The sequence below is a fragment of the Psammomys obesus genome, unplaced genomic scaffold (genome assembly GCF_907164565.1).
Source record: "Psammomys obesus unplaced genomic scaffold, mPsaObe1.curated_primary_1811, whole genome shotgun sequence".
Taxonomy (NCBI): Eukaryota; Metazoa; Chordata; class Mammalia; order Rodentia; family Muridae; genus Psammomys; species Psammomys obesus.
In genome coordinates, this window is record NW_026585609.1 from 83,610 (window position 1) to 101,629 (window position 18,020).

The 18,020-nt window shown below is 38.4% G+C and overlaps 1 protein-coding gene across 7 annotated transcripts in view; it reads left to right on the forward strand.

Moving 5' to 3' along the window:
• Positions 1-17,693, forward strand: part of LOC129679205 (solute carrier organic anion transporter family member 1A5-like) — a 79,390-nt gene extending 61,697 nt beyond the window's left edge. For 5 of the 7 annotated variants that reach the window (XM_055610190.1, XM_055610185.1, XM_055610180.1 and 2 more), the window contains 3 exons: positions 11,894-11,958; positions 13,041-13,158; positions 16,613-17,693. In XM_055610190.1, coding sequence (XP_055466165.1) covers positions 11,894-11,958; positions 13,041-13,158; positions 16,613-16,832 — 403 coding nt within the window. In that variant the 3' untranslated portion in view covers positions 16,833-17,693. Of the gene's footprint in view, positions 1-11,893; positions 11,959-13,040; positions 13,163-16,612 lie in introns of those variants that run through there. The other 2 variants (XM_055610222.1, XM_055610213.1) reach the window with 2 other exon arrangements.
• The last annotated feature ends 327 nt before the right edge of the window (positions 17,694-18,020 follow it).

The window sequence follows — 18,020 nt, forward strand, 5'->3', positions numbered from 1 at the left end:
TTAAAGTAACACGTTTTACGCCGAGAGGTAGTTAATTTGAGTTAATCGCATGACCGCGGTGGCTGGCACGAAATTTACCAACTCTTTAGGGTATAGCTTAGTCAAACTTTCGTTAATTGCTAAATTTTTATCACTGCTGAATCCCGTGGGGGTGTGGCTAGGCTGTCTTTAGCTATGGGAATATGTGCTTGATACTATTACCTTAGGTTTTAAAACAACTTTAAGGAATTAGGCACAGGTTCAGGGAGATTTGCATGTGTAAACCTACCCAGAATTAACTACAAGGCCAGGACCAAGCCTTTGTGTTTATGGGACTAAAGTGTCCATCTGAGCATTTTCAGTGCTTTGCTTTAGGGGATTAAGCTACATTAACAAATATTTAGGCTTTTCTCTTTTTTGTTTGTAGGTGCAAAATTAATAACAAGTTAATTATTACTTGTACGTTAATATTGAAATAACTAAAGCTAGAGTTGTAAATGTGTGTCTTTTTATAAAGAAATATTTAAATAGTAAATTACTAAGTTGAAAAGTTTTGTGATAGAGGGGAGAGACTGTAAGTTAAGTTAAGAATTTTTACCATATAAGAAGATGTTGTTTGTAGGTTTAGGTTTTATGTCTTTATATCATAAATTAAATTGTCCCAGATCATGGATAAAACTGGTGGCTCGATTTGCCTGTGCTGATGCTTCCATGCTTGAACTACGAGTAACTCCTGACTTAGTGCTGGGGATACCACACCTTCGATGGCGATGTTGAGTCATACATCCGAAAAATAAAAAATACCAAATGTATTTAATTTCAGCTATGTTGGTCCTGGGCTGATTAGACCCACACCATCGAGATGTCTTATTTAAGGGGAACGAGTGGACGGTTAGATCTGTTATGGCCCTGAAGAAAGAACCAGATGTCTGATAAAGTTTCAGGTTAGCTACCCCCAAGTTTTATGGGCCCGGAGCGAGGAGAGGGGGACGAGTGGGCGGGTTGATGATTTCACGGAGGATGGTAGATTAATAAACCACATGGGTTCGGGGATATCCATTTGGAATTGCAGGGATTTGACTTAATGTGGTATGGACGGTTTTCATGAATAGTCTTTGGAGAATGCATGTTCTTAGGTTTGTTCATATTCGTGTTGTTTGTAGTTTACATATTGATATATTAGTATTGTTATTAGAACATTAATGTAATGTACTTGCTTATATGTTAGTGGTAGATAGATGAATGTACAATATACATATAAATGTAGTGTGTACTATATAAAATTATGTACTGTTCAAGAAGTAATTTAATTAGAATGTCTGCTTTGGGTGCTGACAGTGGAGGGTTTGACCTTCCTTCTTGATGCCTTGAGAAGAAATTTCTTCATTTTTGGTTTACAAGACCAAAGTAATTTTTATACTATCAAGGCAGAGGTATCATTTTAATAGATTATTCTCAATGATTCCTGCAATTGGTAAGAAGATTAGAATGATTGAGAAATAGCTGATTGAAGCTAATTGGCTGATGATAATAAAAGGGTGTTCTACTGGCTGACCTCCAATTCATGTAAGGATAAGAAGGTTAGCGATTAGGATTCAGTATAGTATTTGGGAGATGGGTCGAAATATAAGGCTTCGTTGTTTGGAAGTATGAGTTAATGGTAGGAAAATTAAGATTAGGATAGAAAGTACTAGGGCTAGGACACCTCCTAATTTATTGGGAATAGAGCGAAGAATAGTGTAGGCAAATAAGAAGTATCACTCGGGCTTGATATGGGGTGGGGTGTTAAGTGGATTGGCTGGTGTGTAGTTGTCTGGATCTCCTAGTAGATCTGGGGAAAATAGGACTAAAAGCATGAAGAAAGAGATTAGTAAGACTACTCCTAGGAAGTCTTTTACTGTGTAATAGGGGTGGAAGGGGATTTTGTCTGCGTTTGAATCAAGTCCTAATGGATTATTAGATCCTGTTTCGTGTAGAAATAGAAGATGGACTAAGACTAAGGCTGCGATAATAAAGGGTAGGATAAAATAAAATGCAAAAAATCGTGTTAGGGTGGCTTTGTCTACTGAGAATCCGCCTCAGATTCACTCCACGATTGTTGGTCCAATGTAAGGGATTGCTGATAAAAGATTAGTGATGACTGTAGCTCCTCAAAAAGATATCTGTCCTCATGGGAGTACATATCCTATGAATGCAGTGGCTATTACAGCAAATAAAAGAATTACCCCAATATTTCATGTTTCTGTGAAGATATAGGATTCGTAGTAAATACCTCGTCCGATATGAATGAATAGGCAGATAAAAAATATTGAGGCTCCGTTTGCATGTATGTAGCGGATAAGTCAGCTGTAATTTACATCTCGGCAGATATGGGATACTGATGAAAATGCTGTTGTTGTGTCTGCTGTGTAGTGTATGGCTAGAAATAATCCTGTGGCGATTTGGATGGCTAGGCAGATGCCTAGAAGGGATCCGAAGTTTCATCAGGACGAAATATTAGGGGGAGTGGGGAGATCAATAAATGAGTGATTAACTATTTTTAATAGTGGGTGATTTTTTCGTAAATTTATCATTAGAGTTCCTATAGTTGAATAACAACGATGGTTTTTCATACCATTAGTCATAGTTTAGTGCTATGTAGGAATGATGACTAATTATATGTTTGTTTTAAGTTTATTATTTTTGGCAGGGTGTGTTGGGTTGGCTTTGAAACCGTCTCCTATTTATGGGGGGTTAGTTTTAGTTGCTAGTGGTTGTTTAGGTTGTTTAACTGTTTTAGGTTATGGTGGGTCTTTTTTAGGGTTAGCAGTCTTTTTAATTTACTTAGGGGGTATGATAGTTGTTTTTGGGTATACTACTGCTATAGCATCTGAAGAGTATCCAGAAACTTGAAGTTCTGATTGGGCAACTTTTATTTATTTGGTCTCAGGGTTGTTTATAGAGCTAGTATTCATTTATATAGTGGGAAGTTATTTGATAGATGATATTGGGGTAGAGGTATATGGTATGGATAATTGAGTAGTTTATGCGGTTGATGAGATGGGGGTTATAGGAGAAGAGGGTGTTGGGGTGGCGGCATTATATAGTTGTGCTGCTTGAGTAATGATCGTGGCTGGGTGGTCTTTGTTGGAGTTCTTGTGATTGTTGAAATTACTCGGTAAAGTTAAATTAAGATTAGGATGGGAATGGTTATTAGTGAAATTAGGAATGAGAGAAAATAAATTTTGATTAGGCCTTTTTGGTTGCTTATAATTTTTGAGGCATTAATAGTATAGGTGGAAATAAATTTAGGGATGGATTTTTCTAATCAGATGAGGTCTAGGAGATTTGTGGCTGTGAAGAAGCTTATGTTAAGGGTTTTTATTGGAGTGATTCGATGGATGATTGTTGGAAAGTATCCTAGTAGGGTTGAAAAGGGTGTAAATCCTAGTGGCTTTTTGTTTGAAAGGAGGGTAGTAAAGTTATTAAGTTCAAGTGCTGTTATTAGTCCTAAGAGTGTAATGATTAAGGCTGAAAGTTTAGTATATCATGGTAGTGTAAGGATTTGAGTGTTGAGTGGTGGTAGATTGTGGAAAATGATAAATCCTGCTAGAATACTACCTAAGGCTAGGCGCTTGATAGGATTAATGAGGTTTGGGTGATTTTCATTAATGGTAATTAGTGGGGGAAATCCTGGTTTAGTTATTGTGACAAAATAGATAATTCGTATACTGTATATGGCTGTTATGGATGTGGCGATTAGTGTAATTAAGAGGGCTCAGGCGTTGGTATAAGACGAATTTATGGACTCGATGATTGCATCTTTTGAGTAAAAGCCTGTGAGGAAAGGCATTCCAATTAGTGCTAGGCTTCCAATGATTAGGCAAGATGAGGTGAAAGGGAGTAAGTTTATGGTGTTGCCCATTTTTCAGATATCTTGTTCATCGTTTAGGTTGTGAATAATTGATCCAGAACATATAAATAATATAGCTTTGAAGAAAGCATGGTTACAGATGTGGAGGAAAGCTAGGAATGGTTGATTAATTCCTAGTGTAACTATTATTAACCCTAATTGACTTGATGTTGAAAATGCTACAATTTTTTTAATGTCATTTTGGGTGAGTGCACAGATGGCGGTAAATAATGTTGTGAGGGAGCCTAGGCATAATATTAGTGTTAGGATAAAATTGTTGTTTGAGGTTAGTGGATAGAATCGAATTAGTAGGAAGATTCCTGCGACTACTATGGTGCTGGAGTGGAGTAGAGCTGAAACTGGCGTCGGGCCTTCTATAGCTGATGGTAGTCATGGGTGGAGTCCGAATTGGGCTGATTTACCTGTAGCAGCGATTAGGATGCCTAAGAGTGGTAGGATGTTAGGGTCTTTTAGAGATAGAATTTGTTGTATTTCCCAGGAGTTTGAGTTTAAACATAATCATGTTATTGCTATAATTAACCCTATGTCTCCAATGCGGTTATATAGTATTGCTTGCAGGGCTGCAGTATTTGCATCTGTTCGTCCGTATCATCAACCGATAAATAGAAATGATATAATTCCTACTCCTTCTCAGCCAACGAAGAGTTGAAATAGGTTGTTGGCTGATGTTAGAATAATTATGGTAATTAAGAATAGTAGAAGGTATTTAATGAAACAGTTAAGTTGGGGGTCTGAGTGTATATATCAGGAGGAAAACTCTATGATAGATCAAGTTACGTATAAGGCTACAGATAAGAATAGTACGGAAAATAAGTCTAACTTGAAGCTAACTGTTAGTTTTATTGAGTTAATATCTATTCAATGTCAGGAAATGATTATACATTCTGTATTAAAGTGGGTGAATAATGCTAGTGGGATTAAGCTGAGGAGGAATGAATATTTTATGGATTTAGTAACATAGGATGGAAAGTTAATAAATTTTATTAGGTTAGTTATGGAAATTAGGATTGGGGCGACTAGAATAAGTAAAATGAGAAATATTGAAGATAGAGAAATGTTAATTGCTTTTATCAAATGTTTTTGAGTTTTTGGATTCTAAGGCCAATGGATTATTTCTATCCTATAAAAGCAAGAAAGCCATATGTTTTATATATGGGTGCATGAATTAGCAGTTCTTGCTTACTTTCTTGGTAGATAAAGATTTACAAGTTCTTATTTTTAGATTCACAGTCTAATGTTTTATGATAAACTATATCTACATATTATGTAGTTTATAATTAGTTTAGGGTTTGCTGACAGAAGGATAAGTGGTAAAATGTGAAGTGCTATTAGTGTCAGCTCTCGCATATGGGATGGTTGGAGGTGCTTGATATGGTTTGTAATTTTTCCCCGTTGGGTTATAGTTAGCATATATATTGAGTATAAGGCTGTAATTGTCATGTTTATACCTGTGAGGATGATGGAGAGGTTAGATCAGTGAAATAAAGATATTATGATCATTAGTTCTCCTATAAAGTTGATTGAGGGTGGAAGTGCTAGATTAGCTAGACATGTTAGGAATCATCAGGCAGCCATTAGTGGAAGGATAATTTGTAGTCCTCGAGCTAGGGTCATAGTTCGGCTATGGGTTCGTTCGTAGTTTGTATTGGCTAAACAGAATAGGAGGGATGACGTTAATCCGTGGGCAGTCATTAGTGCTATGGCTCCTATGAAGCTTCATGGGGTTAGGTTTATGATGCGATTACTAGTACCATGTGGCTGACTGAAGAGCAGGCGATTAGTGATTTTAGGTCTGTTTGTCGTAAGCAGATTGAGCTAGTCATAATTATACCTCATAAGGATAAAAGGATAAAAGGGTAAGAGAAAGATTTTGTGATAGGGTCTAGTATAATACAGACTCGTATTATTCCGTAGCCTCCGAGTTTGAGGAGAATTGCTGCTAGTACTATAGATCCTGCGATTGGGGCTTCTACATGGGCTTTGGGTAATCATAGGTGAACGCCGTATAAGGGTATTTTAATTAGGAATGCTGTTATACATGCTAGTCATATAATGTTGTTAGATCATGTAGGGTTAAGTGGGGAGTTGTTGAGTAATATGATGAGGAAGTTTAGAGTTCCTGTTTGAGTTTGTATTAGGATCAATACGATTAGTAGTGGGATGGAGCCTGCTAGTGTGCAGAATAAGAAGTATAGTCCAGCGTTTAGTCGCTCTGTTTGGTTACCTCATCGTGTAATGATAATAAGTGTAGGAATTAGGGTAGCTTCAAATAGAATATAAAATATAATAAGTTCTGTGGCTGAAAACGTTATGATAAGGAAGGTTTGTAGCGAGATTAGTATAGAGATATATAGTTGAACCACCCTTGCATGCTTGGGATGAAGCCTATTTGGCCATGGTGGACAATATCTTTTATGTGTTCTTGGATTCAGATTGCAAGTATTTCATTGAGTATTTTACATAAATGTTCACAAGAAAAATAGGTCTGAAGTTCTCTTTTTCTTGTTGGTTCTTTATGTGGTTTAGGAATCAAAGTGGCTGTGGCTTCATAGAATGAGTTTGGTAATGTTCCTTCTGTTTCTATTTTGTGGAATAGTTTGAGTATATACCCTGTGTGTCTTTTTGCTTCTGGGACAACTCACTCAGGATGACCCTTTCCAGGTCCCACCATTTACCTGCAAATTTCATGATTTCCTTATTTTTCATTGCTGAGTAATACTCCATTGTATACATGTACCACAATTTCTACATCCATTCTTCAGTTGAGGGGCATCTGGGCTGTTTCCAGCTTCTGGATATTACAAATAAAGCAGCTACAAACATGGTTGAGCAAATGTCCTTTTTGTGTACTTGCGACTCTTTTGGATATATGCCTAGGAGTGGTATGGCTGGATCTTGAGGAAGCGCTATTCCTAGTTGTCTGAGAAAGCGCCAGATTGATTTCCAGAGTGGTTGTACAAGTTTACATTCCCACCAGCAGTGGAGGAGAGTTCCCCTTTCTCCACAACCTCTCCAGCATGTGTTGTCACTTGAGTTTTTGATCCTGGCCATTCTGATGGGTGTAAGGTGAAATCTCAGGGTTGTTTTGATTTGCATTTCCCTAATGGCTAATGAGGTTGAGCATTTCTTTAAATGCTTCTCTGCCATTCGATATTCCTCTACAGAGAGTTTTCTGTTTAGCTCTGTTCCCCATTTTTTAAGTGGATTACTTGGTTTATTGCTTTTCAGCTTCTTTAGTTCTTTATAAACATACAACATAGGATAAACCCACTAAAATCGGTACATCTAAACAAACTAAGCAAAAGAGAGGACCCTAACTAAAACGCTCAATCCCCATCCTGAAAGGCAAAGAGGATGGACATCAGAAGAAGAAGAAAACAGGAAACAACCTAGGAACCTGCTACAGAGGGCCTCTGAAAGCCAGAAGAAGAAACCAGAAACAACCTAGGAACCTGCCACAGAGGGCATCTGAAATCCTCTGCCCTGCAGACTATCAAAACAGATGCTGAGCCTGATGGCCAACTGGAGGGCAGAGTGAATGGAATTTTAAGTAAGAAGTGGGAAATAGCAAGAGCTGGAGAGGACAGGAACTCCACAAGGAGAGCAACAGAACAAGAAAATTTGAACACAGGGAACTTCCCAGAGACTCATACTCCAACCAAGGACTATTCATGGAGATAACCTAGAACCCCTGCACAGATGTAGCCCATGGCAGTTTAGTGTCCAAGTGGCTTACATAGTGATGGGAAGAGGGACTGCCTCTGACATAAACTGATTGGCCTGCTCTTTGATCACCTCCCTGTGAGGGGGTAGCAGCCTTACCAGGCCACAGAAGAAGACAATGCAGCCATTCCTGATGTGATCTGATAGACTAAAATCAGAAGGAAGGAGAGGAGGACCTCCCCTTCAGTGGACATGGGGAGGAGCATGCATGCAGAAAAGGGAGGTAGGGTGGGTTCTGGAGGGGAGGAGGGAGTGGCTTATGGGGGGATACAAAATGAATGAAGTGTAATTAATAATAATAATAATAATAATAATAATAATAATAATAATAATAAAATTGTTAAAAAATAGTTTGAAAAGAATTAGCTCTTCTTTGAAGGTCTGGTAGAATTCTGTGCTGAAACCATCTGGCCCTGGCCTTTTTTGGCAGGAAGAATTTCTATAAGTGCTTCTATTTACTTGGGGAATATAGGACTATTTAATTTGTTTACCTGACCTTGATTTAATTTTAGAAAATGGAATCTATCAAGAATATTTTCCATTTCCTTTAGATTTTCAAATTGTGTGACAGATAGGCTTTTGTAAGACCTAATGATTGGTTGACTTTCCTCAGTTTTCATGTCCTTCTTTTCATTTCTGATTTTGCTGATTTGGATAGTTTCTCTCTGCTTTTAGTTAGTTTGGCTAAGGATTTGTCTACCTTGTTAATTTTCTCAAAGAATTAGCTCTTGGTCTCACTGATTCTTTGAATTGTTTTCTTTGTTTCAAATTCATTGATTTCATCTCTGAGTTTGAATATTTCCAATTGTCTGCTCCTCTTGGGTGTGCCTGCTTCTTTTTTTTTTCCCTAGGACTTTTAGGTGTGCCATTAAGTTACTTGGATAATGTGTCTTCAGCTTCTTTCTGGGGGCACTTAGTGCAATGAACTTTCCTCTTAACACTGTTTTCATTGTGTCCCGTAATTTTGCATAAGTTGTGCCTTCATTTTCATTGAATTTGAGGAGGTCGCTAATTTCTTTTTTCATTTCTTCCCTGTCATTGAATAGAGACTTGTTTAGTTTCCAGTATGTAGGCTTTTTGTTATTTCTGTTGTTGTTGAGGTCTAGTTTTAGGCCATGGTGGACTGATAGGATACAAGGGATTATTTTGATATTCTTGTATATGTTGAGGCTTGCTCTGTGCCCAACTATATGGTCAATTTTTGAGAATGTTCCATGACATGCTGAAAAAAAGATATACTCTTTTAGTTTTAGTGAAAAGTTCTGTAGACATCTATTAGGTCCATTTGATTTAGGACTTCTGTAAGTGCCTTTATTTCCTGTTTAGCTTCTGTCTAGATGATCTGTCCCTTGGTGAGAATGGATTGTTAAAGTCTCCCACTGTTAAGGTGTTGGGATCGATGTGTGATTTAAGCTTTATTAATGTTTCATTTAGGAACACACGTGATCTTTTATTTGGGCTATAGTTGTTCAGGATTGTGATGTCCTTCTGGTGAATTTTTCTTTTGATGAGAATGAAGTACCCCTCTTCATCTTTTTTGATTAATTTTGGTTGAAAGTGTATTGTATTAGATATTAGGATGGCTATTCCAGCTTGTTTTCTGGGTCCATTTGGTTTAAAAACATTTTCCAGCCCTTTACTCTGAGGTTGCTTTAAAAACATTTTTTTCCAGCCCTTTACTCTGTGGTCGTGTTTATTTTTGTTGCACAGGTGTCTTTCTTGGACACAACAGTATGTTGGGTCTTGTTTCCACAAACGTTCTGTTAGTTTGTGTCTTTTTATTGGAAAGTTGAGTCTGTTGATGTTGAAAGATAATAGTGACCAATGAATGTTAGTTCTTTTTTTGTGTGTGTGGAGTTGGTGGTGTTACAGTGATTCTATGTTTGTTTTCTTTTAATTTTTTTGTTGTGAAGTTATCTATATCCTGTGTTTTCATGGGTGCAATTGTTTTTGTTGGATTGGAGTTTTCCTTCTAGTATTTCCTGTAGGGCTGGGTTACTGTGTAGATATTGTGTAAGTTTAGTTTTGTCGTGGAATATAATGTTTTCTCCATCTATGTTGGTTGAAAGCCTTGTCTGGGTTGGCATCTGTGGTCCCTTAGAGTCTGTGTGACATTTGCCCAGGCCCTTCCGGCTTTCATAGTTTCTGATGAGAAGTCTGGTGTGATTCTGATAGGTCTACCTTTATATGTTACTTGGCCTTTTTCCCTTGTTACTTTTAATATTTTTTCTTTGTTCTGTAGATTTGGTGTATTGATTATTATATGATGTGAGGAGATTCTTTTCTGGTCTATTTGGTGTCTATTTGGTGTTCTGTAGGCCTCTTCTACGTTTATGCACATCTCTTCCTTTAAGTTGGGAAAATTTTCTTCTATGATTTTCTTGAAAATATTTATTGGACCTTGGAGCCTGGAATCTTCTTTTTCACCACTTCCTATTATTCGTAGATTTTGTCTTCTCATGGCATCCTTGATTTCTTGGATGTTTTGTATTTGGAACTTTTTCAGTTTTACTTTTTCTTTGAGAGGTGCGTCAATTTCTGCAATTGTATCTTCAGCACCTGAGTTCTCTCTTCCATCTCTTGTATTCTATTGACAATGCTTACCTTTGTGGTTTCTCTTAAGTTCTCCAGCTCCAGATTTTTTTCTGTTTGTGTTTTCTTTATTGATTTTAATTCTGTTTTCATGTCTTGCACCATTTCCTTCATCTGTTTGAATGTGGATTCCTGTCTTTCTATGATGATCTCTTTTTTTTTTTTTTTTGGTCATTTCTTCTCTATATGCCACCAATGGTGCCTCTACCCATGTCACTAATTGTTTGGATGCAGTTGCCTGTATTTCTTTGAGAGCTTTGTTCATTTCCTCTTTATCTGCCTCCATTTGTTTGGTTATTTCTTTGAGAGATTTATTCATTTCCTCTTTATGTGCCTTTAAAAACTGGATAAGCATAGATTTAAAATCATTTTCCTGTGGTTCCAATGAATTCAAATATCCATTGATTTTGGGGATTGCTGGCGAGGCCATTATGTCCTGATTTTTGTTGATGTGTTCTTATGCCAACTTCTAGCCATTTGCTTATCCATAACCTTAACTGTTTATTCCTGGAGTCTGTACTTCAGATTGGGTCCTTCTCTGGTCTCTGGAATATTCTTCAGGGAAGATGAGAGAAATCCAGTGGTTTGAGTTTGTGTGTTGGTGTTTCAGCTGTAGCTAAGGGAGGAAGGTTGCAGCACAGGTGTACAAGTGCAGGTGATCAAGGGTGGGCGTGGGTGTGGATGTGTGCCTTGAAGAGAGTGTAGATGCCTAGAATGTGGGGCATAAGCAAGGGAGGGTGTGCGGGTTTTGGCGCTGTTCACAGGTGCAATGTGCATGTGCATGTTTCCTGAATACCTCAGTGGCCTGCAGGCCTGTCATCCTGTCTTCCTGGTGTTCAGATCTGCCTGGGCTCAAGGAATTGTTTGCCTGGACTCCACTGGTAGACCCATAGAACAGGGGCTTCAATGTTGAGAATGCTGTCCCAAGAATCCTTCATTGCCCACAGTTGGACTGTTTATGGGAGGGATCCAATGTCTTTCTGCTAGCACAGAGGGACCCTTGATCTGGGGCTCTGCACTCACTCACTTGAGGATGCAGTCACTCTCTAGGAGGCCTAATGGGAAAGCACAAGGATTACTCTTGTTCTCTACTCTCAGATTTGGGCCCACAGGGGCTAAGGATAGTGTAGACAGAATAGGACAGAGAAATGTCTAAAATTGTTAAATCCATATAACATAGTCTTTTTCTTAATGCCATAGCATACAAAATGGGTACTTTCTCTGTTTATCTGTGGGACTGCATATACCATATTTTGAATTTTTATGTGACATGGATTTGCTTTTTATTAACATGGCCAAATGCCTGGCAAACAATTTAAGAAAGTAAAGATTTATTTGGTTTTGGTTTCAAAGATGTGGGTCCATTATGGTGTGTGTGGCATGGTGGTCACCATGGTAACCAGGAAACTATTCATCTCGGGTAGCAGACAATGTCTGTTACTTATCTCAGCCCTACATTAGATGTGTGAAGGCCAGCCTTCAGAAGTGCTTACTCTCCTTTCTCTCTGAGGGCTTAAAAGAGGTAGAGCTTTACAGGACAAAAAGCTTAAACACTAAAATCATGAGCTCCCACTGTTATTGGGAGAAGAGAGGGCAGATATGTATGCAAGCATAAAAGTATATACATGTGTGTATATACATGTGTGTATATACACGTATATATGTATGGATGGATATATTTTACAGGTGCATCAAGTCTGAAGAGAAGTCACTTGGAATTGGATTACATACATTTTCCATGAGAGTATTTGGTATGAAGAATTTCCCCTAACATATCAGACCAATATTAACTGCTTAGTAAATCAATTATTTTTTTCTGAATAAGGAGACAGAAACTGTCTTGTAAACTCAAAGCACAACTCTCCCGTTAAAGTGAATAAGAGTTTATTCTAGAATCAAACATGAGTGACCATGACATGGGCACACAGATTCAGGTCATACAAATATTATGTTACAACATGAGGACTGTTTAGTGATATTTGTAGTTAAAGAACAAAGGAATCGATGAACAAGGCACTTCTCAACTCTGTCAGTGAGAACATCAGGTAGGTTAGTTGCAGCAAAGCAGGGAATTCTCTGTTTTAGTCTCCGATGTTATCTGATGGCATTCTTAGTGTTTGAGTAGATGGAACCTATTGACCTTTTCAGCCAATACATCACCAAAGCTTCATCTGAGAGTCACATGATATAAAGTCAGGGATGGAGCAATGAATGATCAATAAGAGAGGTAAAGATAATTTGTCTCTGGATCTGTCTTATCCCAACTGCCCACATCCAGGAAGTTTCAATGACTTTGTAGCATCTTTCACATAGGTGTGCTCTGCTCACTTTACCCTGAACATCAGTTCACTAACTGATCCCTTAGGTTTGGAAATGGCTACTTGTAATCAGTCTGAGAATGAAGTAACTGTAGCAAAATGTTTGTCCTTGTCTTTAAAGATCTTACTTGAAGTTAATTACACCTTCTATCTTTTAGTATACTCAAGAATAAAATCATTAGGAAATGGTTTTGTCACAAGGCATTTCAGAAAATACATGAGGTTTATGATTATGAAGTCAATGAGTACTTTCTTTGCATCTTATATATAGTTTGCATGTGTTGTGATCTAGAAAGTTCACATTAACTAATAATTCCCAAAAGTAGGTTTTGCGCATTTGGGTCATAATTCACTATTGTTTTTAAAAAAAAAATAGGAAAATTGAGGTATTCCCAAGTGAAATAACAAATATCTCTCTCTCTCTCTCTCTTTATTGCTGTAAACGGGCTCGGGTTTTTCTGTTGTTGTTGATTTGTTTGAGATTGGTTTTATTTATTTTTCTCTTTTCATTGCAGCTGGCATTCCAGCCCCTGTTTACTTTGGGGCTTTGATAGACAGAACATGTTTACACTGGGGAACTCTGAAATGTGGTGAGCCAGGGGCATGCAGGATGTACGATATAAATAGTTTCAGGTAAAGATAACTTTTGTGACCTAATTATGTAACATAGAAATGTTTCTATTCTTACCTAAAATTATCTTAAGTGATAAGAATATATTTGGCTTCATTTTCATAATGTGCATGGATGTTATATTTTCCTTATTTATATATGTTTATATTTTCCTCATTATTCCTACAGTGATTAAGCATGAGTGGCTTTTCTAAATCCCTTCAGAGTGCTTTAGAGAGTTAGCAAGTGTCTGAATAGAGGTCCTGGAGTAGCAGGGGAGAGAGCTGCATCTTGAGCTGAGCTAGTATGGCAGGGCACTGGAGATAAACAGGACAGCAGCATTCAGAGACGGAGGACAAGTAAGCTATAGACATGAACAAAATCTTGTATTTCTTAAGCACACCTTATTTATGGACAGAGAGGAGGAATTTTCTGCAGGGGTTGAGATGAAAGAATCCCAATACATTCAGGGCAGCATGGATTCTGGAATTCTGACTCCTGGAAAGTTCACAGCCCTTTCATGCTTACAGCATGACGGTAGGAGAACTCCAAATCTGTGTAGTAGCATGCAGTTTAACAAAACTTGGCTTGTGCTGTACACAGGGGCTATATTGAGAAGGAACTCGATGTTTAAATTTGACTGGCGGTCTCATCTCTGGGAACCCATGGACATCCCATGCACTTAGTGGTTAGCTGCCTTGCCAACACACCTAGGCTCAGAGGAGTGACTGTGTTACAAACCCATTGAGAGTGCCATAAGGGAGAGGAGTAAGCCACACAGAGAAACACCTGGAGCCACTATCTTAAAGAACCCAGAGACTAGGTAGTCCACTATGTAATATCCAGAAGCATTCAGCATGCTGTTGTTTGGTCTAAAACCTATTACTTACATGGTTCACACCACTTTCCACACTAAGCAGGCCCCTGTCACTAACAGCACAGTGTAAGAACTGTGAGTTCACTGCTGCCCCACCCCTAGGGGTTATACCAGGTGACCTTGAAACAGACTTTGGATATTGCCCTGCTTGCCCTCTAGGGTAGCATTCCCAAGGAAGCCCACAGAGGATCTTTGTTTGCTACAGAATGCATTGTAGCAAAAACTCCTCCTTGCTCCTATAACCTTTTCAGCCAAAAGAAAATTGTCCTCTCTCTGGGTATGATCCTCATCCGATGTTTCAGGTTGTGCATTATACTGAAAAATTCTGGGAGAAAATACGGGCTTGACAACTGCCCTGCCCCAAAGTGTGTATTTTGGAAATAGCCGAGATCCCATTCTTAGCCTGGGATTCCCATAGTAACAGTGTAGAAGGATTTAGCTGCAGTCAGTGTGTCCGTGCGAGTGTTAAGTTTCAGCAGCCTATACATCTCCACGGTGGTGGACTGCGTCCCAGAATTGTGAGACAAATTATCTTCTCAGGGTCTTCATACCAGTGACAGAGAAATAAACTAAGATATTTCTTAATCTACTATCCATCTAGAAAGATAATTAATTACATTTCTAGACTGTTCTATCTGAAGTTTTAAGCATCTACACATATGTACTATAGCTATATATTGCTTCTGTAACAGTAGCCATGAACATTTGTTCTTCTTCTGTATTCCTGAGTTTCCTGCCTGAAGCACGTTGCTGCCCGCTGTGGCCTGGTGCTTCCTACCCCAATGAATGTAATTAGGAAAATGTCCCATGGTCATGTTCACAGGCCAACATAATCCACACAGGTCTTCACGGACACTCCCTTCCCAGGAGATTCTAGATTGTATGAAGTTGACAACATTATGCATTATACCAGATTTTACTATAAATATGTTGAGAACAGGAAGGAATACTTGCATGGTTATTTAGAAATGTGCATATGCCAAAATACACATTTCCAAACACATTAATCCCAAAAACATTAAGGCATACTTTATCAAATTTACAAAAAAAAAAAAAAAAAAAAAAAAAATAGGTGTCTTATAACAGTAAAAAGGAAAAAAAATACCTAATTCATTCTAGGAAGCTGTTACAGTCTTCATGTTTAAACATGCAAAATTATGCATGCAAATGAAAAAATTGAATCTACTAATATATAATAGTGACTCCTAGGATTTATTTTATACTTTTGCCCCTCAGGATATCCAAGTACATTGCACACCAGGCAACTAGGGGAAGAGGGTGCAGACAGGGTCTTAGTTGGCCTGAGTGCTGGAGAAACAGACTTCTCCAGAGACAGTTTTCAGTGAATCAGCTACCTCACTGGGGGAGATGGGGACAAGGGCTACATAAACCTTGGGGAGTGGGTAGGGGTTTTGGGGATGCATACACATCATTGGTTGGAGTTGAGGTGCTGAGAATGCTTCATTTGCATGAAGAGGAATTCCAGGTGCTTGCTGGACACGCCCATATGAGGAGAGAAGAAATTTGACCTATATAATTTAAAATACGGTGTGATGCATAGTGTTGTACAGATCATACAATCTAGAATCACACGGCCCTGGGCTTTGTGACTGCCTCAAGGGTGGCAGAAATGAGGGTCAGCCATAAAGCTGTATGTACCAGAACACGCCGGCCCAGGACAAGGAGGGAACAGTGCTATTCTTGCCAGTCAGAAGACAACATTTTGGGGTTTTGGACAAGTCTTGAACTGACTCTTGCTCCGGGGCAGCTCACCCAGTTTCACGGTTTGGCTGCCAAAATTTGAGGTGTAAAAGGTTTTCAACATCACAAAAATCTGTTGGTGGAACATAGCATACCAATGCTGAGTAGGAGAGAAGACTGGGAAAGCGACTTGATCATTTTTATACATGTGCAATCAAAACATGAGCAAACAAAACAGAAGAGTTCCCTTAATGTAATATAGGAATTTGGGGGGTCAGTATTTCAGAGAACAGGCAGTAATGGCAGAGGAACTGTGGTGACCTAGCGTAAGGGAGTGACAGAGGAGATATGTTAGGAGAGTTTGAGTGCAGCCATGTTCCAGGCTCTGTCAGGAAGCACCTAGTACTAGAAGCTCAGTGCATGGTCCTCACTTTTTGCCAGCTGAATCTTTCTAAAAACATCTTCATAGATACACCCATAGATGTATTTCTATATTGATCATAAATTCAGTCAGACTGACAATGGAAACTAGCCATCACCAAAATAAACAAAATACATTTAAAGTTTTGTGGTTGAAGTTTTTTTTGGCATTTTAACAAATAGAATTAATAACTCTCCAAAGTACATTATATAAAGTACATGGGAAAAATAATCACCAAAGAATAATCTTCAAAGAATAAAGGACCTATTAGAGTATACAAAATTAGCTTCCACTAAACACATTAAGATTTAATACAGGAGGGGCCTGCATGCAGAGGGTGAAGGAAGGGAGGGATTGAGACGGGAGGAGTAAGGGAACCACAGAGGGGATACAAAGTGAATAAAGTGTAATTAATAAAGAAAAAAATAAAAATAAAAAAGAGAAAAAATATTTAATACAGATGAGCTCTTTTCAATAGGCGCATTTACTTTGGGGTGCCTGCAGCACAAAGAGGATCAGGCTATCTCCCTGCATTCTTCATTCTAATGCTTGTGAGGAAGCTCCAACTCCCTGGTGATGTTGCCTCTTTGGAAACTGAACCTGCAGAGATGAAGCTCACAGAGAAGGAAAGCGAGTGCATGGACGTGCACAGAAGTCCCGAACTTGAGAATGGTGGAGAAGTGAAAACGAAGCTGTAATGAGTTTTCTACTGGCTGGCCCAATCCCATAAATAGAATGTACACTTTCACTTGTTTTGAATCATGAGCAATACTGTAAGAACTATTTTTTTTCAAGCACCTTAAAAATATTTACTCATGATAAAAATAATTACTGATAACATTTTCAGAACATTGTGGTAGCACTTAACATTTTCCCATGAAAGGCTTCTACAGTGTCCCCACACTGAACTGTAAAGCTGCCTTCATTTTCAAACACAATTTTCTGTTTCAACTCAATCAAGGGAAGTGTGTTTTTGACATAACTTCAAATAGCTGTAAAAGTTTCCGATTCCAAAACAGTATTTAATTCTATTAAGTTTATGATTTGGTATTGGAGGTATGTAGAGATGAAAATATGCATCCTGGTCATGCCACATTGGGACAATTGTCCTTTTTCAATGTAAGACAGCTGCATATGTCTTTGTCTATTTAGGAGTTTTTAACTCTGTTTTAATGTAGACATGATGCTTCCAAGACTAGACTCCTCATTAACATGTCATTTCTTGTTTTCAGTCCCTCCTTTCTTTTTTTTTCTTTTTTTTAACTTTTATTAATTACACTTTATTCATTTTGTATCCCCCATAAGCCCCTCCCTCCTCCCTCCCGGTTCCACCCTCTCCCCCTTTCTGCATGCATGCCCCTCCCCAAGTCCACTGATAGGGGAGGTCCTACTCTCCTTCTTTCTGATCTTAGTCTATCAGTTCTCATCAGAAGTGGCTGCATTGTCAGGGTTCTAGGTTATCTCCATGGATATTTACTCGTGCCACAGGAGTAATTTTGTTCAGAGCACTGATTTGTGGCACACACTCTGATGTATAAACCATACCTTCCCCAATGAGATGTTTTCTATGCTTTGCTTTTTTTTATTTTTATTTTTGTTTTGTGTTGCGTGTGTGTGTGTGTGTGTGTGTGTGTGTGTGTGTTTTAACTTAGGGGGGAGGTTGCAGGGGCTGAGGGCATCTATAGATATGAGGGGATGGGGAAATGTGTGAGATTTGGGGTGTACGTGTGAAACTCACTAAGAATCAATAAAAAGTTTTTTAAAATGTAGCAAAGATGGTTTCTTTTCTTTAACAATTCAAAGGTGATCTTAAGGGCAAGCATTTGGGAAAGCCAGTTCTTTCAAAGGCACTTTGTGAAGATAAGGTTGTATCTCAGAGGGCCTCT